General features: G+C 35.5%; 1 protein-coding gene across 1 annotated transcript; it reads right to left on the bottom strand.

Moving 5' to 3' along the window:
- Nucleotides 1-794: 794 nt before the first annotated feature.
- LOC112145668 (SRSF protein kinase 2) lies at nt 795-10,744 on the bottom strand. Its single transcript, XM_036211765.1, has 14 exons — nt 10,614-10,744; nt 9,327-9,552; nt 9,144-9,252; nt 8,962-9,049; nt 6,664-6,751; nt 6,460-6,566; nt 6,229-6,391; nt 5,969-6,141; nt 3,781-4,099; nt 2,140-2,231; nt 1,516-1,623; nt 1,374-1,443; nt 1,206-1,298; nt 795-1,125 (listed from the first exon to the last, which is right to left on the bottom strand). Exons 2-14 carry the CDS (start codon nt 9,532-9,534, stop codon nt 941-943), a joined length of 1,803 nt encoding a protein of 600 aa, XP_036067658.1. The 5' UTR covers nt 9,535-9,552; nt 10,614-10,744; the 3' UTR covers nt 795-940.
- Nucleotides 10,745-11,239: the final 495 nt, after the last annotated feature.

Here is an 11,239-nt window from a genome sequence, read left to right on the forward strand (position 1 = left end):
CAGTCATGCGGTTACAACAACTCCCAAACCAACCGCTTGTGCCACCTAGTGGTGCAGATAATTCACAGCTTATAATCACAACAACAACCTAGTAGACTAATCACTTATTATTATTATTATTATTATCTTTTTGACATTTTTGTAATTGTTTTGTCACACCTGATAATTTTTATAGCAACAGACGCTTGCAAAAAAAAAGCATTGTGTCGGTATTTCTTTTCCTTTGCTCCCTCTAGTGGTGGATTTGCGTATTGCGGTAATTTCTTTAAAGAACCATAACTCGCCACAGGAGTGGGTTATAAACTATCTTTTTTCCCCCAACATCCTTATATTTTTTTCTCTTCTGGACTGGACCAGATTAAACCATCAGGCGAGCCGCAGGCCGTATGTTTGACACCCCAGTGTTAGAGGTTTTGGAGATAAAGTCAAAGAGGCCAAGTGAGATGGTTCGGTCAAGTTCAGAGGAGAGACAGTATATTGGTAGGAGGATGCTGAGTCTAGAGCTGCTAGAGGATGGAGAAGACAGGGTAGATGGAGGATTCCCTGTGGCAACCCTTGAATGAAAAGCCGAAAGGAAACAAAGAAGAGGTGTGTTGTCTGCTGTGATTGTACTTGTTTTTACGTTATAGTAAAATAAACCAACTGTACCTCAATCCAAATGGTATTTTCCAATATTGACAACCATTTTATTTCCTTTTGAAACAACTTTAAAATGGAATAGGTTTAGTTGATGAACATTTTGTCTCAGACAGATCGATCTGGTTAGACTGTAGGAAAATAAATCGATTAATCGATTAAATTGTTACACCCCGATTTTATTTCAGATATATTTCTACACAATTATTGTATTGTACGTGCATAAAAATGACAACAACAGTCATGTTGAAAAGTGATATAGTCCTGATCAAAACCGTGCTTGCATCAGTGAGTGTGAGCGTGTCTAGGCGTTCAGCCACGGGTGTTTCAGACACTGTGAGGCTGTGGCTCTTTTCTGTGGCAGCAGCTCCAACATGGGCAGCAGAAAGGAGGAGAACTGAACAGCTTCCTCTCGTCTCCACTCGTATTTATCCAGCAGGATCTCCAGCAGACTCCATGGTTTCAGCTTGGAGATGTGCCGCAATTGTCCTGAAGGAGTGTTGAAAATGCAGTTTAGAGATTAGAAAAGTGCAATTAAAGAAAAGCTGGTCATCAAATCCAAACTTTACCTTTACGGTTAAAATATCGTTTTGAATGTCGCCCAGACTGCACAAACTGGGATGGAAGAGGTCCCAGCAGCTCAATGATGTGAGCAATGTGATCTTAGACAACAGAGTCACATGATTTATTATATTTATGTCAGCTCAGATTGAAATGATGATGTGGGGTAAACAAACCTTCCTCCCGGGAGAACCGAACCCCTGACTGAGGGTCAAACAGAAAGTCTCCAGTGGCCAGCTCAAAAGCCTGAACGAGATAGAGAAGCTGAGATCACAACATGCTGCTTACGAGGGAGTTAAACGCAGGAACTCGGCTCACCATGCAGGCGGTGCTCCAGATGTCGGCTGGCGTGTCGTAGTGCGCCCCAATCAGGACCTCTACTGAGCGGTACTGACATGTTTGAATGTCTTCAGTGAAGTGTTTGTGCTGCAGCCAAGAAATAATCTGAATTTATCTGAGGCTTGAGGACAGAACCGAGCATCTTCATGCCCAAATTCTGGGAGCTGCTGTTAAACATTTACATGAATGTAGTTTGAGTGTATTTTGATTTATTTTCTAGTTTTTTTTACACATCATTTATGGAAAACTGTATTTGGACAATTTTTTCTAACTTTTCATAATTTCCTTCATCCCACTCCCTTTTCCAGAGGAAAAATAATGTATATGTAAAATAAAAGTGCATTACCGACATAAAAGTGTTGGAATGTATGTGACATATGTGTGCACAAGCTCAAAATACACACAAAAAAACATTAACAGTGTAATATCACAAAGAAAACGTGCTGAATGTAGAATTTTAAGAACAAAAGAAATTATTTTTATTATTTCTTGATGTTTTTTAGGAAGAGGTGTTATCATTTTGGAGCTCTTTGATGCTGCAGCACTTTGAGCTGTGAACGTGAGGTTCATAAATAAACTGAACTGAACTTGAAAATGACTCACCACCCAGCAGGCATTGCCCAGGTCAGCAACCTTGATCAGAATTTTATCTGCATTCTCAGGATTCAGTAAATCTAATTCTGGATCCTTCATATCTGAAACACATACATTCACAGTAGTTAGTGGTGGTTTACCTTATAGAGTTCATATATTGATTTAGAAAGTAAAGATGTGTACATAAAAAGTGACTGTAAAAACATCAGTCAGGTCTTCTTTACTTTTAACAGGTTAAAATTCAAACCAAGGCTAGACATGTCTCAATTCTTGGTGTGAAAATATAGAATGAATTGAGTGAGAACTTAAAATTAAGTTCTTTTTTGCACTTTAAAAAACATCTAAAATATAAATGTATAAATGATTACAAAACCCGTATGTGAAAGAATTAGATTTACTTGTATTTATTTGTAAAAGATTGCTTTCTATTTGGTTGTATTAATTTGATTTGTATTAATCAATCAAATAAACACTATCAATAATACATGTAAAATGTAGCGTAAAACAAAGCTCCTATAAAGTTAAATTTGTTGCTAAAGTTTTGTCCACCTATAAAAAAGTTGTGTACATGTAACTTAACATTTGTGCATCTGTAAAAAAATATACATCTTTAAAAAAGCATGTTCATTGATCTACAATGACAATACCCAAGTTACAATTCTTTCGCTTCCCAACAAATCAACCAATCAGCCGCCTTTCACTGTCACCCAATCAGTGCACTGCTTGGACCAGCCAATCAGATACTTTATATTCATGCCAAAGGGAGAAAAACGGGAGGAAGACATTTTTACAGAAGCCCACATTTATTATTAGGAGTACAAAACTTTAGCAACATGTCTAACTTTATAAAATGGAATAAAAAAAATAAAAAATAAACAGTAATAGCATTAATTCTCAAAATTTTGGCATTTACAATCTCTGCCTTTTTATGTTTCAGGAAACATTTTAGTCTAAGCAACAATGAAAAAGACAAAGCAAAAAAACATGTTTGTTTTTTCTTTAACCAAAAAAAAGTTAAGAATTTGCTTAGACTTCAGTGAAGTTGTTCATCTTGATTCCTTCTCTGACCTACATGTCTAGTGTTTGATTTGGTGAATTTCAGCTTCCAACTAAAGACATTTTTCAGCAATTTAAAAAATAATGCTTTACCAATAGTTTTTTTGTGTTTTTGACACTGTTTAGCATCACTTGCGTTACTCTTATTTTACAAATTTACATTTTGTTCCCCAAATTAAACATTTTATTTCAACATTTGAAAATATATCCACGCTTTTGACTTTTTTAAATTTGTGTTTGTTTAATTGTTTCGCTAGTCTAGAATTTATATATTTTTTATGCATAGTTTGTATTAATTGCCTTATGTTGTATCAGTCTTGCACTTTTGTTGTAAGTATATGTTTGAATATATGAGCTTTTTTATAAGGAATCTTTTTTCGTCATCTTTCACTATCTGAGATAGAAATATACAAAAATAAAACAATTCAACTTTTTGAATTTGCAACCAAAACAAATACTATTAAAAAGTGTTTTTGATATGCATTTTTCCTTTGAAGATCATTGCTGTAATATTGATTAAATTTCATTTTAAAAAAAGTATTTCTTTTATTTCACAGAAGATAAAGTGGCTCCTCCACTCAAAGAAGGACTGACCTTCAGCTGGGTTCTGTGAAGGCAGAGGAGTGGGATGTAACTCCTGGAATCTGCAGTCAGAGGCTGCAGCATCTGTGCAGTGGCTGGTCGATGAGCAGTCTCTGTGTCTTTGTGGTTCACAGTCCAGTCCTTCTTCAAACAGTAATGTTTGCCTCCTCGTCTTCATGTTGTTACCTGTGAGCTTTGACTGACAGGTGGAGCTGTGCGCGCTCGATGCAGCATCAGAAACAGATGTGTGATCGGACGGAGTCTTTGAGCTTCGACATTTTCTGCTTTTACCCGCCGACCGCCTGTCTGAATTCCTGTATACCTTACCGGGCTGGAGGGAGGGATCATTTGTAAACACTGAACAAGAGGAGTTTAAGTATATCTCTCTCTGTGTGCTTGTCTTCAACATGCAGCAAATCATGCAGGTGAAAGCAGCTCTGAGCTGTATTTATAAATCTGACGCTTTTTTAGGACACTGCAAACAAAAACCTTATTTAGACTTTTCCACCTCTTGGTTTAACACATTAGCTGTTAGTCATGACGGAGTGATGTGTCACAGAGAAACAAACAGTTGTGATAACCTAAACATCTTTAGCGGGCTGACAAAAACCAGATACAAAGAAATGTTTCTGTGAGGAAACCTGCTCTCCACTTTAATTCCACACATTCAATGCAACTAGGAATGCACAAACATGCACACAGTCAAGCACAGCCAAGGCTTTATTTGATCTAATCTTTCATGCATTTGTTTATTTGGCTGTTTTTTGCAACATTAAATTAGGATTAGAGTCTTAATTTTGTACCACAAGAATCCTAAGGTGAGCTGGTATGACAGTAAAAGTTCCTGGAATCATTAAAGTCTCAGTCTGATCCTCTTTTGATCAATTTTCAAAGTGTTGCTTTAATTATGATTATGCAATTTTTAGCCCCCAAAACACTGTGTCAAGTGTTTTCATTATCTATTTTTGAAACTCAATTTAAGATTAATTTTTTAGCTCTGTTATTTCACACTTCAAGTTTTTATTGTTTGTTTTGTGTTTAACCCACAATTTTTTAATCATGATTGTATTCACTTACTTATTAACAACAGTTATTATTACATTTAGTTTTAATGTACAGCACTTTGTTTAATGTGCTTTAATAAATTAAGAGGATAATGATGATGTGTGGTCTTCTAGGACATAGGCTGTGTCTGAATAGTAGTTTTAAGTGCCAAAAAACTATATAGTGCAGGACTGTCTAATGCCCTGGATTATATAAGCAATTCGGGCACCATGCTCACTACTTTCTTTTTTTTTTTGAACGGCAAGTATGATGTCACTGATTTCACACAATAAAAATCTAATCAACAGTAATATTTTACGATGTCTATTTGTGACTCCATTGTGTTCTGATGATAAAAACGTTGATGGCTTATTAGAAAATTACATTTAAACACAATTTTTGCAAAAATTGCTCGACCGCAATGCATTGTGGTTTAATTAAATGAAGTGAGCACGCACACTGTTGTCTTCTGGGAAATTTCTTTCTGGGAAAACCCTTTTTTTCTTATTTTTTGACAAGAAAACAAAGATTTTCAAAGTAAAAGCATCAGTGTGTAGTTTCAGTCTTAATAATTACACAGGAGTTATACGAGCAGGACAAACACTAAACAGGCCGGTTTTACCTCAAATCACTGATATAGTATCTTTTGAATGATGTATTTAATGTAGAATTTCTAACTAAAACCAGACTAAATTCTAAAGTGAAGTCGACATAGAATATTTCATTTTGAATACAAATATTTTGACTCAAAAACTAAAAAAGTTTCACCTTAAAACTTCAGTTATGGATTTGTTGGTTGCTATTTTTCTCCTGTCCACATTCCAAATGCAGAAATGTCATTCTGTCCTCACTGTTCTTTTACTCCAAAAGAAACTGCACCATAAATCCAACATGAATACAACAAAGCCACTCCTACAACTAAAGAAGAAACAATGTACTGAAGCTGCACAAATCACAGCCCAGCTGCATTATTTTCATCAAAATCTACTAACAGAAATGTTACGGGATCATTTGTTAATATGTTAGGTGACCAACACATCACTCACCGGTATTTTGCAGCCTGGTTTAATCTAGCACGCCATGCTCTGACCTGCAGATGTGGCAAAGCAGCACTAAAGCGGTCTGCATGAGAGCAAAAAACAAAAATTTATCTTACCCATTCTCCAAAACCATGGAAAACCCCTGACAGCTTCCCCACTAAGTTGAAAAAACTCTTAGATAAAATAGCAGAAAAGCTCATTTTATAGCATTTAAAGAAACATCTTGATAAAAAAACAAGACACGCAGATTTTAGGTTACACACCTGCTTTTTTCTGGACGGTTTTTCCACTGGCAAAAAGTGAAAAGAATAATAGCTCTTAATTGTGAATATAAGCGATTATGTTGACATAACAGTTAATTCTCATATTTACTAACCTAAATTGGTGTGAGAAGAAGACACTGGCAGCTGACACAACTGGGCATTGGCTGCCAGCTTGTGAATAAAAGCATCATCGACTCTTAAAAGAATGTTTTCTGGCTTGATATCTGTGTGGATAATCTTGCATTTTGTGTGCAAGTAGTCTAAACCCTGCAAAACCTGTGAGGAAACATGTGTTGCATCAGTGACATAGTGTGATATAGATGATGCATAAAGTTGAACGACACCTGTCGGAGGATGCTCTTGACGCAGGGCAGAGGGAGGCCGGTGTAGTTTGATCTGACGATCCATCGCAGCAGCTGGTCCCCCAGAACCTCCAGAACCATGCACACATCTGGGAGCAGTTAAGGAAATCATTTCACAGAGTTGATAGTTTTCTGGAGTTTGATTGTTTAGCTGCAGTAAAGGTGGATTATGTGTGAAAAGGAAACGCTCTCCCGTCGATCCAGTGATCCTGAAATCATCCAAGAGGCGCACAACTCTGTCACGGTTTGAATCTTTGGGGTCACTGTCCCTCACCTAAAGGTTACATACAGAGAACATCACGACATGAACAAAGAATATAACAATAACTACAATGTTTCAGCTATAAATTATGATTTGATGGATCTCTATGGGATCAAATCAGGATAATCTTGAAGAAAAAAGAAAAGAAAGGAAGAATGAACGGTGGACATCAACCCTATATGAAGGACAGTGAGCATCTGAGTCTGTTCCTTTTGCTGCTGTGGAACCGTAGATTACGAAGGGTTTAACCACGAGGATGACCTCGCCCAAGGAGGTGAAGCGACTCCCCTGTTTGCCCCATTCACGGTCAGGACTAGAGAAGCAGGAAAGGTAAACACTACACATTATAAATGTTAAATAATTGTTGAAATTACAAAAAGATATATAGGAAACTTGAAGGAAAAAAAAAATTATAAACCTAAAACTGTCTGACGTGTTGCCAAACTGGGAAAAAAAACAGCCCAATTTGTGTATAAAACTGCCCAATCTGGCAACGTTGTCTGTCGGTGTAAACCAGTGTCAAAGTCAAGACCTGAGGGCCTAATCCGGCCCGCCAGGCAACTCTATCGGCCCTACAGATAACTTAACTGTTATTCATGGCCCGGTGTTATCCATGTTTATTTCTAACTTGTATAATTTTGACAAAATATGTTTTTACGGAGAGTAAAACATTGAAAGTTCTTTAAAGCTTATCTTGATATAATCTGGAATAATATTCCTTCATTTTTATTATTCATAGTTATGTTAAAAATTTAGTTTTAGTTTTTTTTTATAAATATTTATCCTGTTTGGCCCGTGATCTAAGTTGTGTTTTGGTGTAAACAGTGCACCCCCCCTCCTCACGCCTAGCTTCTCCCTCCCTGGTTCATCTGAGAGTGAAGTCATTAAAGAGCCACACATTTGCATGCAACGGCAAGATTTTTTATTGTGTTGTTTATATTTTTTTCCTTTTTCACTGGGGACTTTAATATTTTATTACTTTATTAATGTTTGTGGTGCTGTTATACTTATATTTTTGCTTGTTTATTAATGTTGCACTAGTTGCTGCCTTATTAATATAATTGTATTATGCTGTTTTAATATATGTATTCTATATTTAATGTATGTTCAGTACAAAAGACTGTAATTGGCGAGTAAACATTTTTATTTGCAGAAAGTTTCAGTTCTGTGGTTTTTTAAGCACTTAGTTAACAAAAAAGTGTATTTCCGAAATTGTTCTGTAATACAACATTTAAAGAAAGAATAATCGGTATCGATTTTGCCGGTAGTAACTTGGTTCTGGGTTGAAACCTAAATTTCCGCATCAAACCCCCCCAGTAACAGCTGCTGTTTTGTATGAACAACTTTTGTTTTTTCGTCTCTCATTTTACAGATTTAAGTCCGAATTTTTGCCTTTGGTATCGAGCGTAATTTTACGTAACATGGTTGACATCAAATGATAGAGGTTATGATATTGTCATTTTTGTTCCAAAATGGCGTCTGCTGTCTGTGACATCACTCACCCAATGTACCAAACTTTAGGAAAGCATAATCACTACTGTGCAGATATCAAACACAGGCTGGACCAACAGTAGACACTAGAGCAGAGACGACATCACCATTTCACCCAATGAAAACCATGTTGTGGTAGCCAATAGGCTCAAAGCTCCACCCCCAAGTAACAAAACCAAAAAGTCTGAATTGAATCTTTAAATAATAGCTGAAAGCAAAGAGTGAGAAAGATGAGAAAAAAAATGCTGTTGCAAAAAAAGGATATTTTTCAATTGGCAACAATTTCTGCTTATCATTTAATGTAATACAAATTTCAAATTTAATTTTTTTTAAACTTTTCTATATTTATTTAAAGTTTAAAATATGTTTTTTAAAATTTCCAATTTAGTTTTTTCTGAATTTCTTTGAATTTTACAAAGTGTACTTTGAGTTTTAAACAGTTTAAAATTTTCATTTTTGTTTTTCCAATTTACATTCTGTTTTTTTAATCACTTTAAAAATCCTGATTTGACCCCTTGATTTTGAAAATAAAATTCCTGCAGTTACTTTGGGTATCACAAACTATTAAAAAGTAAACAAAAGTTTTTTTTATCATGACTTATTGAATTTAAACTAAAGAGATCTGTGAGACTATAACACAAATAATCACACTCTTTAGATTGGAATACACATATGGATCACTTAATTCTGTAGATCATTTCAGAGAAAACAGGCCTTAGCTCCACACTGACACATTTCAGGAGTTCGATCTCGTCCAGTGCGGTCTCTGTGAACGTTGGAGCGCTCTTCACCACCTTCAGAGCCACAAAACCCTTCGTCCTGCATGCAGACAATTAATGGCCTTCAGTTCCCATCCTGTTTATAAGTTCCCTTTTCAGATATGCTGTGTTGACAACTTCAAAGATTTACTTACATTACATCCCAGCAGAGCCATACAGTAGAAAAGTGGCCCCATCCCAACTTTTGCTGCACTTGGTAACGGTTGGCAAAAACTTCCCCAATCTCTACAGGGTAATAGCCGCCTGGAATGTTATTGAGAAAAGGAAGATATTAACCTTTATACTTTATTTTGAAAGTTTTACTTCTGTGTGCCTACCGATGCCGTAGTCTGCAGGATTCTCCTGTGGCTCTTCAAAGCAAACCGCAGACTGAGGTGGACCAGGAGGATCCTGGGAAGCTGGAGGGCAGTTGAGCTTTTTGGGTTTAGAAATCTGGGGTTTTTCTGCGTATTGGGGGTTGATGGGTGGGTTTGATAAATTTGTTGTCAGAAGCCCTGCGATGACAGCAGCGTAGGAAGATGCCATGTTTGTGCTGGAGAGCCGCTGAGGCAGAACACCATAAAAGGAAAAAGCTACAATAAATATTTTAAATATTTTCTTTCATTTTACTGTATTTGAATGCATTTCCCCGATTACAACAGGAATGAAATGACTCTCCTGCTATTGGTTTATGTCCATTGCTACAGGTTGTTTGCAATGACATTCTAAAAGGAGCAGGGATCCGTGGGCTTATTTTTGGAAAAGGTAATGGCATGTCAACATAAATAGCTGCTCACAGAGGCCCCGCTGCAGACACAGTTGGCAGTTTGTGTGAGCTGCTGTTTCAAACATTAACCAGAAGTTCACTATGGTGTCAAATCCAAAACGTTCTTAAAACTTGAACCTAAATATTTATATATCTTGATTTGCCTCAAAAGTTAGAAAAATGATCAAATAACTTTATAAAATATCTTTACACAGATGAGGATGCCTGGTAATTGTGTTAAAGTGGTGCAAGATTTGTTCGACTATAATTTTACAGATAAATAATTATGCTAAAATCAATCTTATGTAATTTAATGTTCTTATTTATCTCCAACATTTTTACTCAAAGTATTTTGAAGTGATTAATGAAAGTTAGAATTACCTTTTAAAATATAAATATATATTTTATTTCAGCCAAAAATGTTTAAAATGTTTACCACAAGCTTTATCATAAACAAATCATAAAAAGTAAAGCTTTATTTAATGGCTCCATCCATAAAGAGTTACGTAACTATTATTTGCCATCATTTTTGTTTGGACATTTTTAGTATATTAGACAAATCAACCAATGAAAGAATAAAGACACAATTTCTACATTTTTCTTGATAATTAAAATATTTGTAACATAAAATGGGCTACACGAATAAACAGATTCTTCGTGGGAAAAAAATTATGAGGAAAAAATCCTAATCAAACCACATGACAATAAATAAGAGATTTAAACACCTTTTAAACATTTTTCTTTGTCCTTTCGTAAAAACTAAGTTCACTTTATCCTTAACCTAACGTCAGCATGTATCATATCTCCTAAATGAGCAGCCACTGTTTAAAATTGAACGTTTTAAGTGAGTTTTGCTTACCCCACCGCGATGACACCCGCAGCAGCCTCGCTCGAACACGACAGACCGAGAAAAAGCACAAACTATGGCAACAGATAAAAGCAGAACGACGCCACTCCTCCTCCACACGACTACTTTGAAGGCAGAGCCGAGCCCTGTCATTCCTGAAATGACCACTGGGAGCCGCTAAATCTCAAGTTTGCATCGCAGTTGAGTGGCTTTTATTTTGGTAGTCCACTTCTGCTTATTGCAAGCTCAAATTTAAATATTTATTTTGGACTTTAATATTTATTTAACAAATAAACATTTTGTAACGAAGCTTAGCCTAAATGCTAACTAAATGGGAATCAATATACATTATTTTTAGTTATTTATTTGTATTTATTATTTTATTTATTTGCAATTAATTTTATTAATTATTTATAAATTAAATACTTAGTCTACAAACTAAAACAATATTTTATATAAAAAAATATATTAAAATTGTAACATTTATAAACAAATTAATTAAAAGGTAAAACATTTCTGTTTGAAATGTGTACTTGAAAAATGAAACAAGTCTTCTCTTCTAAAACAGTCTAAATAACAAAAAATATTGCTGTTAATATTTGACTGTGGATAGTTAACAGCACCCCATATAAGACACT

This window comes from Oryzias melastigma, linkage group LG5, assembly GCF_002922805.2.
Source record: "Oryzias melastigma strain HK-1 linkage group LG5, ASM292280v2, whole genome shotgun sequence".
NCBI classification, from domain to species: domain Eukaryota; kingdom Metazoa; phylum Chordata; class Actinopteri; order Beloniformes; family Adrianichthyidae; genus Oryzias; species Oryzias melastigma.

Excerpts from the sequence above, each read along its gene's own strand:
- LOC112145668 (XM_036211765.1), bottom strand. The coding sequence starts at position 9,534 with ATGGCATCTTCCTACGCTGCTGTCATCGCAGGGCTTCTGACAACAAAT. Across the intron at positions 2,232-3,780 it reads TTCACAGAACCCAGCTGAAG|ATATGAAGGATCCAGAATTA; the intron begins GTCAGTCCTTCT and ends TATGTGTTTCAG. Across the intron at positions 1,624-2,139 it reads TGGGCAATGCCTGCTGGGTG|CACAAACACTTCACTGAAGA; the intron begins GTGAGTCATTTT and ends TCTTGGCTGCAG.